This window comes from Macrotis lagotis, chromosome 1 (assembly GCF_037893015.1).
Source record: "Macrotis lagotis isolate mMagLag1 chromosome 1, bilby.v1.9.chrom.fasta, whole genome shotgun sequence".
Classification (NCBI taxonomy): Eukaryota; Metazoa; Chordata; class Mammalia; order Peramelemorphia; family Peramelidae; genus Macrotis; species Macrotis lagotis.
The window spans coordinates 835507816-835524988 of NC_133658.1; the positions used below are offsets into that span (position 1 = coordinate 835507816).

Consider the following 17173-nt stretch of genomic DNA (forward strand, 5'->3'; position numbering starts at 1 on the left):
CAAGGGGTGGGAATCCGAGTTAGTCTTGGAAAAGAGGGAAGGGGCAGGTGAGAAAGAGGGCTATGGGCTTAGCTTACAGCAGGCTTTTAATAAGTACTTGTGGAAGTGACTACGGGGGGCATCTAGATCCCAGATTCAGAGCCTGAAGGGACCTCATAGATCATGAGTTCCACCCCTCATTTTAAAGGCTCAGAAAGGTTTAGTGATTCACACAAAGCAACACAACTTGTCCAAGGCAGATGCAAGCCTGGGGAAGGGAAGAATTGGCCAGAATCTCCCACCTGCACTGCCAGAAAGTCGTCTCCGTCAGGTAGGATTCGGTAGGTATGAACATGTTTCTGGTACCTGAGGGGGTGCAATGAACAGGGTAAAGGATTAGGTCTCCAACATGGACTGGTATACTCAATCCCCAGCTGCTACCCTCCCCCCCCAAAAAAAACCCAATACAAACAGAAAGACCAGAGTAAACTTTCCACTTAGCCCCTTAGATGTTGGCAGAGTAGGGAGGAGTCCAGGCTAGGAGCAGGCAGCATGCCCTGTTTGTGGTGCCCCAGGCGACAGGCAGGGCCTTTGTCAGCTTCCCAGCTGTCTAAACACTGTCCTCCACCACCTTACCCTCCCCACCTCCCTACCCCCAACCAGGTAAGGTTCAAGACAGTCCCAGGAAAAGGTACCATGTGTGAATACACATACACATGAGTGTCTATCTGAATATAGGCATAATTCACATACATGTGTGTACAAACATAAACATATTGTCTTTGTATGCATCTGTGCCTGGCTGGCAGAGGTAGGCATGTTCATTTACTGTTGCCCAGACTGGAAGGAGAAAGATCTGTGTCTTGAAGGACTGGGGCTAGCCAGGCTGGGGAGGTGGGACTGACAGGGGCAGAAGGTGCTGGGTGGGCACTGACAGACAAAGGGCAACAGCTGAGCAGAAGGAAAGGACAGCTGTCACCCCAGTGGCTCTGCTGGCAGCACCAAGAGTCAGATCTTGACTCAATGACTTCGGAGGGTGGGGAGGGCTGGAGGATGGAGGAGGGAAGTGAGGGGTTCCTTTGCTACAGATCACAGGATTCCAAGTTAGAAGGCATCAGCTTGCCCAGTCCCTTTATTTTGCCCATGAAGAAAATGAGACCCAGAAAGTACAAGTAATTTGCCCAATGGAGTCTCAAAAAGTGACTGAGTTGGGATTAGAACTGGAATTAGAGATGGAAATCACCTGAGAATATGTCTAATTATGGGGGAAAGGCATGGACAATCCTGTTTACCATTGCCCCAAAAAGATCCCTATATACATACTCGGTGAATTCTATCTACTAGGAATCTTTAGAATGGGCAAATGACAGCTGTTTCTATCCTTGTATGTATGTGTATGTGTGTGTGTGTGTATGTATTAATATGATTGGGCAATGTTTATATCTGTGGGTCTATGTTTCCACCTATGGCCATGTATTAATTATGAGTCCATGGTGACTGTGTGTGAAAGTGTGTCTGCAAACTCCCATGTGGCAGTAAGCATAACGGTTCTTATTCTTTTGGCACTTACAGAAAGACATCAAAACTTACAAAGTGCTTTCCTTGCTTTTGGAGGCATCATTCCCATTTTACAAATGAGTAAATTGTGACTCAGAGATAAGGGGATTGGCCCAAGGCCATGTGGAGAGCCCCACATTCAGGTTTCTGAATGCCCAGTCCTCTGCCTCTCTACCACACTAAAGTTGAAGGTGTCTGTGTCATAAAGGTTAGAGAACTATCAGGTAGGCCATTGTTTATTCTGCTCCACTTCTCTCCCACAGCACTTTCCAGCTCAGGACTCAGGTAGAGCAGAAAATCCCAGACATCCCAGACTCCATTCCAAGACAGGAACAAGGAGCCTGAAGTCTCCAGACAGACAGAGCTACCCTGAGGCAGTCTCAGGGCCTCTCTGGCTGCCGGGTCCTAGTCAACAACAGGTCTAACTCTCCACCCCTGATCACAGCTGTCCCCCATTCCCCATCAGCAGCTGACCTGCCAACCCCTAAGCCCTCATAATCTGGGACCCTAGAGGGGAGGAGACTTCCTCAAGAGGAGGATGAGTTATATTCATCCCCCCATTCCTACTCCCTAACTGGCTCCATTGGGGAAGGGGTGGCAAGGGATCCATGTTATTTAGACAGCTGGTCCAATAAGGTCCCAGGTTCTGTTGCCCATACTAAGCCCTACCCCATCCTCATTAGCAGGAGGTAACAGGCAGCAGAAAAGGAGGGCGTGATGGGGGAGAAGATGCAAAAAGATTAAGAATTTATAGGGGAGAGGGAAATGAGAGAGGAATGAGGTAGAAGCATGAACTAGGGGCCTGAGGGGACAGTGTGTATATGTGCATATAGGGGAGAAAAAGAGGAAAAGAAATAGGGAGGGGAGAATAAAGGGAAAAGAAACAGGGAAAATAAAGTGGGGAACTGAATAAATGAGACAGTATAGGAGAGAAGTAGGTGGAAGACAGGGGAAAGACACTGGAACAGAGGTAAGACCAGGTTTAAAATTTTAAAAATGGAACTAATCTTAGGGTCTCAAGGAAAATACTCAGTTCAAGACCAATTATTCAAGGCATAGTAATGAAGGGAAACACGGATGAGACAATGAAAGTCCAGGCCTTTCAGGCCTCTGTGGAGACTCCCCAGAGATTAAAGCTGAGGCTGGGGGGGGGGGGGGGATGAGAGGGAGAGAGGAAGGATTCAGCCAGCTTCTTCAGATTTCCTAAACTATTTTGTTCCAGATGTGCTCGGAGCCAAACCCAAGGGTGACAGCCTTAAATCTAGAGAATGGTGCCCACATTAACCCAAAGCCCAGCCCAGAAACCTAAAGTCCTAAATCCAAAGACCAAGGGGCCCCACCAAGACTGGATTCAGAGCCTAACTAAATATAACAGCCCCCAGGGAAAATGTGACAAAAAAAGGGAGCCAGAGACAACAAAAGAGGTAGAGGCACCCCTAAACCCAAAAGCCAATACCTCAAGGGAAAAAAAACACTTCTTGCTTGGTTCTCCCCATTCACATCTGTCCTCTCATTGGTGGACTCCCCAATATCTGCCTCTCATACAAGCATACATGCCTATGAAAACTCATACTCAAAATCATAAACATTTCCTCACACCCCCACTGTATCCATTCACACACACAGGAGTTCCTATTTACACCCTAACTCACATCATCCTAACAGTTCTGTACATTTACACACACACACATACACACACACACATCCTCAATACACCCTCCAATTTTGAGATCTTGTGACTATCTCATTCTCCCCAGTACTCTCCCCCTTTATAAATGAGCAAAATTCTACCCAGTGCTGCCTAACACTACACAGAGAGAAGAGGTAAAAGGAGGAAGAGCAAATGGAGTTCGGCTTCACCAGGAACTTGGGGGGCTGGGATTGTGGCCAAGCAGCTGCTGGGTCCTTGTAAGAAAAGAAAGGGAGGGACACCTAGGGTCAGGCCCAGCTCAGTATCCCCAGGGGAGTATGATATGGCAAACCTCGACAGAATTAATGGACCTAGAGGCATTCCAGATACTAAGACCACCCCAACCAACAGGCACAAAGCCTTTCCTGGTGCCCCTTTCAACACTTTGAGCCCCCGTGTATAGGCTCCTCCTGGTCCCCACATAAACCCAAACACACTGAGCGCCCAAAGGACCACCATCTGCACCGAGCTGCCTTTTCAGATCGACCCCACTCCCGGAATCTCAAGGCTGCCCGCTGCATCCTGCGGAAAACCCAGCAGGCCACAACTAGGAGCCCCCTCCCGCAGCCTCATGCCCTGGTGCCGGTGCCCGCAGCTCCACAGAGCAAAGTGAAGAAGGGCCCGGACAGCCCGGGCCGCCAGGGCAGCCGCTGCCCCTGCCCTTGGTGCTGGCACCCCAGTGCGGCTCCGGAGCCCCGGGCGGGCCAGCCCCCACAGCCCCCCGCCCCGGGGCCCCACTCACAGCAGGCAGAGGGCGAAGGCTCCGGGCACGCTCTCGCTGTCTCGCACCAGGAAGCTGCCATCCCGGCCCGCCCGGGCCAGCAGCTCCTCGGCCGCGGCGCGGCTGAGGTCGCGGTGGTACCAGGCGGGGGCCGGGCTGCCCAGGGCGGCCCCGGGGCCCAGCCCCGCCGCGCCGGGCCCCCCGGGGCTCGGGCCCCCGCACGCCATGGGCCCCGCGGCCGGCCGGGCCGGGCAGGGCGGTCACCGAGGCTGCAGCGGAGGCGCCATGGCCCGGGCCTGGGCCGGAGGAAGGGGAGCCGGGACTCCGGGCTCCGCGTCCGGGCTGGCCGGGCCCCGCGGGCTCCGCTCGGCGCCTTCCTCTCCCGGGCTTCAGTCGGCAACTTGGGAGAGAAAGAAAAGTTTGTTCGGAGGCCGAGGGGGGAGGGGAGCCAGGAGGCGCGAGGGGGAGGGGCCTGGAGGGAGGAGGAGCTGCGGGGCCCCCGCCCCCGCCACCCGAGCACCCCCTGGGGCGCCCCTCGGATGCTCGGGCAAGCCGCCTCCCACCGCACCTCCCCAAGATCCACGGAGCGCTGCCCGATTATGCCCCAGTACCCTTTAGAGACCCTCAGAAGATACCCTCGGAGATTCCCCATAATCTCCAGACCACCAGGATCCCCAAATTCTGCCCAATGAACCCCTAAAACACATTCCCGGGGATTCGACATATACAAGTCCTCCGCGATTACTATTCGGAGTTCCCCAAAGCCCCCACGAATCATCCCCAAAGATATCCCTCAAGTTCCCCCCAAATCTGCACTCCGAGGTCCTGTGCCTGTCGGCCCCCAAGTGACCCCCAACTTTCTGCCTCAGAAGAACCTCTAAACGCTGCTGGTATCCCCTAAACATTGTTCACGGACTTTCTTCATACATCCGGGAGCCTCGGGTCACCCCAAGACCCTCCAAAATCACTCGAGACCACTTTAGCGTGACCCTAAAAACCCGTTAGTGTGACCCCCCACCCAGGAGCCCCGGCCTCGCTCCCGAGGGACGCCACCCCAACGCCCCAACTCCGGCCCCCCAGAAGCCCCGGGGCAGCTTCCTCTCGGGCTCCCCTCCCCGGAGCCCCCGAGGCCTCTCCCGGGCCTGGGAAAGGGGCCCCCGCCCGGCAGATGCGCCGAAGGGCAACTCCTTCCTCTTCCCCAAAAGGGCCCCTCGGAGGGCTCGCCCGGGCTCTGGGGGCGCCCACCTGGGGAGCCCCTCGGGCCCCTCTTCCCCGGGCCGGGCCGGGGCCGCGGGTCGCCTTGGGCCGGACGCCGGCCCTCCTCCGGCCGGGCTCGGCCCCGCAGCCCCCCGCCCCGCGCCCTGCTCTGCCTCTCCCCGCCTCCTGGGAGACTCGGCCTGGGGAAAGCGGCTTCTCCCGGCCGCTCCTCCGCCTGCCCTGCCCGTGCCAGCCCCGCCGCCTCCCCCATCTCTGCTCAGCCCTCTCCTTCGTCTTCCCCGCCTCGTCCCGGCTTCCCGAGCTCCCTCCATCCCCTCGGGTCTCCCTCCTCCTTGCTTTACCCCTCCCCATCCTGCCTCTCCATCTTCGCCGCCTTTGTCCCGACCCCCCCCCCCCCCCCCGAGTCATTCAAGTCTACTTTCTGGATCCCAGAGTCTGGGCCAGAGAAGTTTCGGGCGGATCTCGGCCAGAATGTGTTGCCCGAGGCCCGGTCTATGGGGTGGTAACTTCCTGGCCCGGCCCCCCAGGACGTCTCCCGGGCTGGAGAAAAACGGGGCATGGTGCAGCCACCCCGACTCTGCTCCCCTGCTGGCTCCCATCCTACCCCTTTGTGTGCCCTTGAGCAAGAGGGGCAGAAAGTGGTAGCATTACCAAAGCCTTAGAGCCCCCCACCCACCGCCACAAGCACTTTGTTTTCAAAGCACTTTCACTTGGAAATTAGGAAGCTGGGCATTAGGGCTGCACCGCAGGACCCAGACTATCAGTCCTCAAGTGGGCAGGATGTAGGAGCCAGAGATGCTTGGCAAGGAGGAGGCCTGGTTTCTTAGGTTCAAAGCCGAAGCACTCCTTTCTACTTGTATGACTTGCTCCCTCAGCTTCCTCATTTAAGTGATGGGATTAGACTAAATCAGTGTTCTACCAAGTGTGGTTAGAGAACTCTGAGATCTTTTCAAAGAGTCCTTGAGGTCAAAACTATTTTCATAATACTGAAATACTACCTTTAGAATTCCCTTCCCTTTCACAATTATATTGTTTGAGACTTAATTTTCTTCATATACTTCAACAAACTGACTCAGATAAAAATTCTTGTTTCTTAATAAGTCAGACCTTTAAAAGAAATTTGCAAAAAATATGAAAAAAACAACTCTCCTAATTTTTTGGAAAGCATATTTTTCATTAAAATGTGACTCGTGTTAATATATAATGGATGTGACTTTTAACTAAATTAGTAAACATTTCTGCAAGTTTTAATTTCTACCGTGGTAAACATGAAGATAATAACCTGTATATTGAAAACTTTTGCATGTAAATGGAAAAATAAAATAAAATTTTAAAAAAGATATAACCTATCAAATTCTAAAAATAAATTACCAAAGAATCACAGAGGTTATGCAGTAAGCATTACCTCTGAAAGTACTAAAAATTTCACAGAGGTTGTACACCAACTGCTAATTCTGAAAAAAAAAAAATAAACCAAAGAACCACAGAGGTTATTACACCAACTGTCAACTCTGACCAAAAAGCCACAGAAGTTAGAGCAAAAGCTTTATACTGTGTCAACTTTGAAAAATAAAAATAAAATAAAAGAGCTCAAAGAGGTTATAAGCAAAAAACTTTCTTAAACTACATAAGACTAGGAAAATTAGACAGGTGTCCAAGTCTGCTCTAGTACTGAGGAGACCCAAAGTATAGATGCTAAGCCTTGAAACATTCAGTTGTGGCTAGACAAAAGATCCAGGCAGTGAGGTGTAACAAGGTCATGGTGTGCACTCTAAGTAGTTTAATCTGTAACCTGACTCTATGTACTTTTTAATTGTCCCTTAATTAAGGACATGGGTTATGCTTTTAAAAAAACTTAGATCCATAGATTGATGTAAGGAGTTTTCTCAAAATTGTACACCTCAAGTAACCCATACCTTTTCTCTGAAAACTGGATCCTACAGATCAGTCATTGTTGCTATGTTAGATATTTGGGGAGTGTTACACCTCCTATTCTGAATTCAGGAGATTGTACCTTTTCACTTCATCCCCTCAATCTAAGACATTCTACTATGTTCTTCTACTTACCTTCAGAGTTGCCAAATTTGTGGCTGTAGACTTCTGGATCATCTGAAAAAAAGCCCTTGCTCTTGACTGAATGGAAGAACTTTCGAGGGACCTCAAGTATAGACAGCCAGATGAGATAGGTGTCAACAAATTCTGGACAAGGGCTGAGTTTTTTTCCCTCTTCCCTTTTGTTGTGTCTAATCACCAAAGCCTTTTACATCTACATTTTGGTTCCCCCTCATTTTTTTTCTGCATGTTACAATGGCTAGACAAAACCTATTGCTTTATCTACTCACTCAAAGACACTCTGATAGGTTTCTGGGATAAAAATTGCCATTCTTTTTCTATGTTTCATCATTGCTAAGGGGGAGGAGATAACAAATTTTAAGATTTGCTACCCTCAGTTGTCCTTCAACTCTAATCTCTCAACTAGCCTCTTGTGGCATCTTGGCTTAGTAAAAAAGATAGATCTCTCCCAAATGAGAGGTCCTGGTTGAATTTATCCCATTGGAAAGAAATTTTCGTTAAATTTTCCAGAGTTTGTCCTAATCAAGGACAAAAGTTAACAGAGGTTTTTAAGCTAGAGTGAAGGGGTCAAGCTCAATGGCCAGACCTCTCACAGATAGGTGGGTCCTCTTACTAAAATAGCAGTATCCATTTGAACTGATTTGAAACATCACAATTGCTTGTTCACTCCAAGGGTACAATCCCCAGTATAAGGATGGGGAGGAGGCAAGATATGCAGATCTAAGAAGCCTTAGAGATGATGCAGGATGCATTTCAACAGAAGAGTCTTAGAAGACCTTATTAGATAGATAGATAGATAGATAGATAGATAGATAGATAGATAGATAGATAGATAGATAGATACATATATATACCTAGAGGAGTTTCTAGGGTTAGAAGGTGAACCCTTTGCTTTGTTTTATAGTAAGGGAATCTTCTCTAAATACTCAAACTCTAATTGACCTAATTGCCAGGAGATATTTTGGTTAGACCTGGACAATTCCTCTCTGTTCCCTAATTTGATCAATAATATTTCTGAAATAGGGGAATTTTCAGTCACTTGTTATAGAAATCTAAGTTAAATCTTATTCACTTTTGACAGCTTATACCTGCCTCTCCTTTCTTGACCTGAATGGCAGAGGAGGTTCTATTTTAATTGCCCCCTTTGGCTAAAAGGGTAATGTCTCTCTTTTTACTGCTCAGTGACACTGTTTTCCAGAAATAAGGTCCAGCAAGCAAACTATGCCCTGAGTTGGGCATAACAATTCTTTGTGCTCACCCTTCAGATGAACTTTGCTGCAGTTAAATCACAGAATTGGCTCAAGCCAGCCCCAGGTGGTCTCTGAGATCAAATAAACCTCTGCAGGAAGTCCTGTCATGAAATCCTGCTATGAATAGACTTTTTACACTACACAAACTTGCTTCATTGATGCTGTTACCCCTCACTGATATGATTAAATCTCACTGCTTGATTCCTTGTTTAGTCACAACTATATATATATATATATATATATATATATATATATATATATATATATATAGAGAGAGAGAGAGAGAGAGAGAGAGAGAGAGAGAGAGAGTGAGAGAGACTTAAGTGTGGATGCCTTGGGTTTCCTCAATCCTAGAACAAATATGGGCACCACAGTCAAGTTTCCTTCTTCCAACAGAATAAAGAGAGTTTTTTGCTCATCACCTCTGGTAGCTCATTTTTTTTTATTTCTGAGTTGATACTACTTGCTATGGAACCCAATTGAAAAAGTCACCTAACTTATAACTCCCTCCTACAAATTATAATTGTAGAGCTGCCTGAGTAAAGGGAACTCACTAGTTAGTTCCTGATAGCAATGAAATCACAAATAGATACTAATAAAAATAAAAATATCATCCAGTTCTAAAATACTCTGATTTGAATGTTGACTCAGAAAAGTCTCTCTTCTTTTCTGGGTCCCAGAATCCTTTTCTTCATTATAGAATTGTTGAACCTGTTACTTTGATCATCCCTGAAGTGAGGGGAACATAAGAAGAGAGACACCATTATGGGGTTAAAACTGAATTGGAATAGGGCAATGCTGTCAACCCTAAATAAAAATGGGCTCCTAATCAGTATATAAAAATCCCCGTAGAGCGCAAATTGTTTAAAAGTTTAACATTTTATTGTAAATTTAACAAAATATTTTCTGATTATATTTTAATCTGTTTCTAGCAGGTACTCAGGAGGGTCAGATACTTCTGGATTAAGGGATTCCTAGAGACCTTGTACAACTGAACTCCACCACTACTCCTATCTTTCTCAAAGGATTCAATCCTTTCTTTTTACTGGAGAACCCTGTGCCCAAATCCATTGTTCTTTCCCCTCATACCACTCTGTTTATGAAATGTGCCTCTTCCTTCAGTAGAGTGTATACTAGCTGTATGACCCTGGGAAAGTTATTTAACCCTGATTGTTCTGCATCCTGAGCTATCTACAGTCTTCCTGATTCATATGTGGTCACTGAACTCAGATGGCTCCAGAAGAGAAAATTAGCCCAGCAACCCCCTCACTCAAATCCAAGTCACACACTTATCATGTTATCAGTTGATGTCATCATGGTCTTCTTGAAAACTAAGGACAAATATCAGCATCGTACTATATAATTTTTTAGGGACCCAGAATGCATAGAAACAGAAGTTGAGATCACTTCAAGATCACCTTAGCAAACCCTAACTTGCCCCACCAACAACAATGCCCAGTTGCTTATTGGAGGTGGAGGGTAGCTGAGAAGAACCTTTTATTCTCACCTCTATTACTTTATTCTGTCTTATTTGCCTGATAGTGATGAGCAGAGTTGATGATCATTGAATATACCCCACCTCCCAAGGGGTAATTAATTGCAAAGTTGTCAAGGGATCATCCAGACCTTACTTGATTAGAACTTCAGGCAAAACAGGCTAGAGTTAAGTGCTAAAGGGGGGGGGGGGGGTTAGGTGACTCAGTGAATCAAGCCTACTTCAAATCTAGTTTCAAACTAACTGTGAGCCTGGTCAAGTCATTTAACCCTGATGGCCTCAGTTTTCTCAACTGTAAAATGAGCTGAAGAAGGAAATGGCAAACCATTTATCTTTGCTAAGAAAACCCCAAATGGTGTCATAGTCAAACACAACTGAAATAACACTCTGATCAACAGAGTGCTAAAGGAAAATTTCTGTTGCATGGGAAAGAACTGGAAAGGATAAGGAAAAGAGATTTTTTTAAATTAATCAATATTTATTAAGAACCTACTTATACATGGACCAGATACTAGGCATACAAATATAATCAAAGAAATGATCCCTACTTGAAAGGAGTAAGGAGAATTTTACTTTAGAAATGGTAGAAAACATATCTAACTTCCCCTAAAAAGTGGGGTGGGCAGGATACGAATTTTGCTAGGCAGAGGAAGAGGTGGAAGACTAGAGTTGGGTCTTGCTTAAAACTGGGGAGAAAGGATGTCATGCCTGATGAAGGTTAACCCCAGAGAAGCAATAGCAGTGTCAAAGTCAAGAGGGGGAAACTGGCCCCCCAACTGAAGCTGCCTGGGGCAGAGCCATAAGCATAGAATTTAGCCACAGCTTCATTGGGGTTTCCCTGGGCTGGATCAAACCACAACTGGATACATTTGCCACTGCCCCGGCCAAAAGAGCTTGCACTATAAGAGTGACTCCAAACGTTTTCACATAGGGAGGCTGGTGTTGGGAAGTAAAATGTAAAAGGATGGCAGGCAGCCTTAACTGGGCACTCGTTAATCCCTGTGGAAAGGAAATGAAGAACATCAGCCTGACTCATGTTTATTCCTCCATAACTCTGGATCCACTTCACCACCAGCCTTCAATCCCAAATTCCAGACTTCCTCCACTCCTAGACAATGACCAACTCTGGATCCTAGGCCTTATCCTGAGCCCCCAAACACTAACTCTTAAATGTCTAGAGCCTCTCCCACCTCAACTAATTACATGCTGTACCTTCAGCTTCTGAATCCAGAGCCACATACCCAAATTGTAAGCAGCCCTCTGCCAACCCCTCTGGTCCTTCCCCCAGGTTTCCACTTACCTACATCTCTACTCCCTTTAACCCCAACTTTCCATGCCTAACCCTAGCCCTCTACTAAATCTTGTATTTATATCAACTACATTTCCCCAAATCTCTTAAGCTTCTCCTTCACCCAGAGAGTCATAAATGAAGGGAATGGGGACAATATTATGCAAAATAAGTCACCCCCAGTCTCCAACTCTCTTGTCCTAGGGTCCCTCCCCAACCTTCTCCTTTGTTCCTGGCCCTCTCTCCCTATAGCCTCAGGAAAATCCTGAGACAAGACTTACCTGAAGTCCAATTCCAGCCTTTGTGCCAATTTTCTTTGCAAGTATAGGAGGATTGGCAATCCTCCCACCACTGGTTACAGTCCTCCTTGCACAAAGGAACATTCAAGATCCGTTCCTTCCGCCAACCCGAGGACACCTTGTTTGGAAGAGGGAAGATGAGTTTTCAAACTCTTAACACTGGCATTTATCCCTGGGTAGAGACTGAGCTTACAGCAGTAAGGGAGGGGAGGGGAGTTTCACATATAAAGGCAGAAGTCTTGTTTCTCCCTCAAGCTACCTACTGGCTGAATCCAGGGTCCTAGGTTGGGGGAGCATTCATAGAGACACGTGTCCTGGATAAAGTGCCTTCTGCAGGCTGGGGTCATCATCCCACAGTGGTTATAGTTGAAGTTGTACAGGTAAGAGGTTTCTTCATGTGCAGCAAGACTTGTGTTTACTGTGCAGCAGGCTCTTTTCTTCCATGGACTACACTGGGGTGGGGGAGGGAGGGAAGGGAAGGCACAGAGATCTAAGGAGCTGGGCAGAAATTCCCATCTCTTTTTTCCCCATTCAATAGTATTTTATTTTTTCCAATTACACATAAATATCATTTGCCACATTAGTTATTGTAAGTTTTTTTTGAGTTCTGAATTTTTCCCCTCCCCTTCCCATGAGAGCAAGCAATCTGATGTAAGTTTTATATATATATATATATATATATATATATATATACAAATCATGTTAAATATTTTCATATTAGTCATATTTTGAAAGAATCACTACAAGAGAAAAAACGCAAAACAAATTTAAAGACATTAATGCCTTGATCTTCATTCGGACTCCATAGTTCTTTGAATGTGAATGACATTTTCCAGCACAAGTCTTAGAAATGTCTTTGATCACTATATTGCTGAGAAGAGCTACATCCATCATATTTGAACATCACACAATGTTGCTGTAAGTGTGTACAATGTTCTCACTTCACTCATCATCAGTTCATTTAAGCCTTTCCAGGATTTCCTGAAATCTGTCTGCACATCATTTTTTATAAAATTGTATTCCATCACAATTATATAAGACAACTTATTCAGGCATTTCTACCCAATTTCCAATTCTTTGACACTACAGAGTTTCTATAAACATTTTTGTATGTGTGAATCTTTTTTTCCTTTTTTATGATCTCTTTATGAAATAGGCCTAGTCATGGTATTGCCTGGTCAAAGGGCATGGGCAGTTTTATTGCCCTTTGGGCATAGTTATAAAATGCTCTCCAGAATGGTTGGATCAGTTCATAACTCTACCATTGAGGTGGCTAGGAGGCGCAGTGGAGAGAGCACCGGCACTGGAGTCAGGAGTACCTAAGTTCAAATCTGGCCTCAGACACTTAATAATTACCTAGCTGTGTGGCCCTAGGCAAGACACTTCCCCATTGCCTTGCAAAAACTAAAAAAACTAAAATAAAATAAAATAAAAATAACTCTACCATCAGTGTATTAGTGTCCCAGTTTTCCCATATTCTTTTGAATATTTATCATTTTCCTTTTCTATCATATAAATCAATTTGATAGGTGTGAGGTGGTACTTCAGTCATTTTAATTTGCATTTCTCTAATTAATAGTGATTTAGAATATTTTTTCATATGACTAGAGATAACTTAATTTATTCATCTGAAAACTACTTGTTCATATCCTTTGACCATTTATCAATTGGGGGATGATGTGTATTCTTATATATTTGACTTCAGTTCTCTATATATTTTAGAAATGAGACCTTTATCATTAATACTAGCTGTGAACATTTTTTTCCCAGCTTTCTGAATTCCTTTTAATCTTGGTTGCATTGGTTTTGTTTGTGCAAAAAAAATTTATTTTAATGTGATCTAAATTACTTTATCTCTTATTTGATCATAAATTCTTCCCTTCTCCATAGATATGACAGGTAAATTATTCCTTATTCTCATAATCTGCTTATGATATCACCCTTTATGTCCAAATCAGGCAACCATTTCAAACATTTCAACCTTATTTTGCTATAGGGTATGAGTTGTTGCTCTATGCTTAGTTCTGACATACTATTTTTCAGAGAAAAATTTAAGCAATTTATGATTTACCAAATCTTTCCAAACAACAATGGGGACCTTAAAAGATGAATGACTAGCCCAATGTCAGCATTTCACATAAAATGAAAACACAAGTCTAAAGACTATGTGTCCAGGTCCCTATCTATCATGTTGCCTCTCCCAAAATCAGAACCATTAGACATCACCTACTCTGACCCAAGTTGGTTTGAAAAATTCAATCTGGTAAATAGTCATCCTATCCTTGAAATTTCTGTGTTCTTTCCCTCTTCATGTTTCCTTTAATTGTTGTTGTTGTTGTCTGTTTACATCTAATGTAGAATACAGTAGAATACATGGACTATTTGTATCCCACCTGTTGTAGAGCATTCCCAGTCAGATTCATATGACCACCAAGTCAGACACTATACCTTGAACCAACACACTGATGGCATTTTGATCTTCTTCATGCAAGAACAACCATACAACCAAATCAATATAAATCTTGAATCCGGATTATCTTGCTTTCTCTTTGTTCTCCAAGCAACTAAAACCTAGCAACCACAAATATATATCTTACAAGATCTTTGGGCTTTTTGTTTTCCTATTTTTCCAATAGTGGAATTGTGGAGATAAAAATATACTTTTATTTTTAAATGAAACTTTTAAAATTATCAGGTTAAAAAAAATTAATCATCTTTCTTTTCAAACCTCTTAAAGAACTTTCTCTGAACTTTCTCTCTGTCCTTATTTGCCTTCCCTTTGGACCATATTTTTTAATCTCTTTTTTCTCCATTTGATGGTAAGCTATGTCAAATCTTCCCCCACTTTTCTCAGTACCAAGCTCACGGATCACAATATTTGTTGAATGTAGTGGTTTGAACATTCCTGGTTCTGATACTCTAGGATTCTATGAAACTTTCAGAAGCCTGAAATGTTTGCCTGAGATATCGATTAGTCCCAGCATAACCACTTATCAGCTATCTGACCCCATACATATTCCATCTTTCTTCAGCCTCAGTTTTCTCATCTGCAAAATGTGCTTTTTTTCTTTTGTTCGATGGTTATTGCTGTTGTGATGAAACTATTAAACTGTCCATTTGATAGTAGGAACATAAAGAACATTCCCGAGCCTAAATTAAGGGTGTGCAGTGCTACTTATCCCCTCTTGTCCAAGAGTCTCATCTCCTGTTCAGAATTCCATACTGTGGTCTCCTAGACCCAGGAGGTTTCCTCCCTGCTTGGTACCTGGTTATGAAGCTGGTCTTCAGGACTAGGCTCAAACTTGTGGTGCTTAGCATCCATGCATACATTGAGCAGATCATTACCCTTCCGCAGTCCATATGCCATAGCTATGAGGCCCAGGAACAGCAATCCCCATCCTGGTTGAATCATGGTCTCTGGGATCTGGAACCCAAGGAAAAAGAGAAAGTCAGGAGCTGAAGGGAAGATGGGACCAAGAAGCAGAAAAGGAAGAGAATGGAAGAGGGAGAAGGGAAAGTCATGATTAAAACTACCTCCAATGCTAGGTAGTGAAACTAGGGATGGGAGGGTCCAGGATCTAAGGTAAAGCTTTTAACCTTAGAATCAAAGACCTTTTTGGTAGTCTAGGAAAGCTTTTGAACTCCTCAGAATAATGTTTTCCAGTGCATAAATCAAATACATAGGGTTACCAAGGAAAGTTATTTTGAAATAGTCATCAATATTTGTTTTGAAAATCCATAAATTCCCAGGTTAAAAACTCCTTATTTGGGAAGAATTCTTGGGTGACCAGAATGGGGAGGGGAGAAAGAAGGGAGTGGGGGTGGGGGTGGGGGAAGGAAGGGAGGAGAAAAGGTCCTGGCAAAGCAGAAGCTGGAGGGGATGGGCAGGAAACCCAGATACTCAAATCTTCCTGAAAGTGGGATTTCTGATCTTTGACCAAAGCTTTCTGCTCCTTGAGAAACTTTATCAAGCGGAAATGATCTAGTACTTTTTTCCCTGTGAAAGGAGAGAAGGGAAAAAAAAAAAGGAAAATCTTAACTCTCTCTCTCTCTCTCTCTCTCTCTCTCTCTCTCTCTCTCTCTCTCTCTCTCTCCCTCCCTCCCTCCCTCCCTTCCTCCCAAACAAAAGGGATTCTGCCACCCCATCCTCAGCCCCAAGCATCACTGAGACCAAAAGTTTGATTCCAGTTTTAACACAGACTCCTAATAAAGTTGCTCTCTGGGATAGAGAACAAACCCTAGTGCTGGAAACCCTCTATCTTACGCTCTAACTGCAGCTCCCAGAGCCAGTGGGAGTAAATACACTGCCATCTCTCTGTTTCAGAACCAAGAAGGACCTCAAATGTTTGATGTGAAAGCCAGAATGGTTCTAAGAAGTAAATAGGTCCTTCAGGGATTATCTTGTCCAATCCATTTATTTTATAGTTAAAGAAACTGAAGTCCAAAGAGGGAGAAAAGATTTCCCCAAGGTCATACAGCAAGCCAAAAAATGGGAATACAACCTGAATCATCCTAGTCAGTTTGCCACCCCCTGCCCCTTCCCCTGCCCCTTCCCCTGTGTGGGGCTGCCTCCCTTGGGGAAAATTATCATTTTAGCTTTTCCTCCTCCTTATCCTACCCCACCCCAATTCAAAAGGCTTCAATTTTCCAGAAGGAAACTTCCAAATTGTCATGAGGGTCTGATTTGCAGAAAAGGGTAAGAGAGGTTTATAGCTAGAAATTTCCAAGACAAAGATAGACTGGAGAACAGAAAAGGACTCTTCTCCCAGCAGGGGCTCCCCCATTTCATCCCCCCAGAGTCTTTCTCCCTTCCCTGAGTTTTTTCCTCAGTTCCACCACAACACCCCCCTCCCATTCACTCCAAAGGCTCTCTGGAGTCCTTTCTTGATCATTGTACTCACTTCTAGCAATCTGTGGTGGGGAGCTAGGGGGACAAGGCAACTAGAGATTTGGATCCACAGCCCTGCCAGGGAAGTAAAGAAAATGGCTTTAATCTTTCATCTTCTGCTGACTGACTATGTAAACTTGGGCAAATGCTTCCCCATTTCTGTACCTCAGCTTCCCCAAGCTATGAAATAAGGGAATTGAACAGAGCTTCTAATGGGGAAGAGAAAAAAAAGACATCCTACCTCCAGGAAAAAAGTACAAAAGACCTTCAGAGGCCCTGTTTAGGATCCAGCTCTGGCTTCAGTTCTGGCCCCTTGTCCCTCCCATTTGATTCCAGAGGAGAACTGAAGGTTTAGTGACCAAGGAGACCAGGGATTGACAGGTGAGAGGCTTGCCCAGCTGAGGAGGGACCTTCTAACCAAGGGAGTTAGCTAGCAATCTCAGGGGGCAAAGTTTGAAGGGCAATTCCTTTTGCTCCCCCCTCCCCAACACCATTAATTTTTGCCCTCAGGTCTCATGGAATGTAGACTGGTTAAGGAAAAATAGTTTGAACTGAAAAAGTGAGAGAAGAGGTACCCCTCCTTCAGACTTTCCTTTCCTCCAAGACAACTTTCTCCCTTTCCCTTCTCCCTCTCCTTCCCTATGGTCCAGCCCCTAAATTCAGGTCAAATAGAGAAACTTAGAATTGTGTAATGTTCAAGTTAGAGAGTCAGAAT

General features: G+C 45.1%; 2 protein-coding genes across 5 annotated transcripts in view; both read right to left on the minus strand.

Annotated features, from left to right (window-relative positions):
* Positions 1-4174, minus strand: part of INPPL1 (inositol polyphosphate phosphatase like 1) — a 31967-nt gene extending 27793 nt beyond the window's left edge. Inside the window, exons 1-2 of the mRNA XM_074217308.1 lie at positions 3969-4174; positions 282-345 (exon numbers count right to left, since the gene is read on the minus strand). Of these exons, the coding sequence (XP_074073409.1) occupies positions 282-345; positions 3969-4174 (270 nt within the window). The remainder of the gene's footprint in view (positions 1-281; positions 346-3968) is intronic.
* Positions 4175-10440: 6266 nt separating this feature from the next.
* Positions 10441-16849, minus strand: LOC141508567 (folate receptor alpha-like). 4 transcript variants are annotated; one of them, XM_074217312.1, is made up of 7 exons: positions 16700-16849; positions 16472-16533; positions 15476-15567; positions 14836-14994; positions 11834-12022; positions 11553-11688; positions 10441-10982 (listed from the first exon to the last, which is right to left on the minus strand). In XM_074217312.1, the coding sequence occupies exons 4-7, from the start codon at positions 14980-14982 to the stop codon at positions 10702-10704; spliced, it is 753 nt and encodes a 250-aa protein (XP_074073413.1). In that variant the 5' UTR covers positions 14983-14994; positions 15476-15567; positions 16472-16533; positions 16700-16849; the 3' UTR covers positions 10441-10701. The 4 variants fall into 4 exon arrangements, with proteins under 4 accessions (XP_074073413.1, XP_074073411.1, XP_074073412.1 ...); XM_074217310.1 differs by lacking the exon at positions 16472-16533; XM_074217311.1 differs by lacking the exon at positions 16472-16533 and having other exon boundaries at positions 15472-15567.
* Between the last annotated feature and the right edge of the window lie 324 nt (positions 16850-17173).

Bases quoted from the DNA above. Each gene is read 5' to 3' on its own strand.
- LOC141508567 (XM_074217310.1), bottom strand. From the start codon at position 14,982: ATGATTCAACCAGGATGGGGATTGCTGTTCCTGGGCCTCATAGCTATG. The intron at 11,689-11,833 runs GTAGGTAGCTTG...CTTCCAAACAAG, and splicing joins TAGGACCCTGGATTCAGCCA to GTGTCCTCGGGTTGGCGGAA. The intron at 10,983-11,552 runs GTAAGTCTTGTC...TCCTTTCCACAG, and splicing joins AGGCTGGAATTGGACTTCAG to GGATTAACGAGTGCCCAGTT.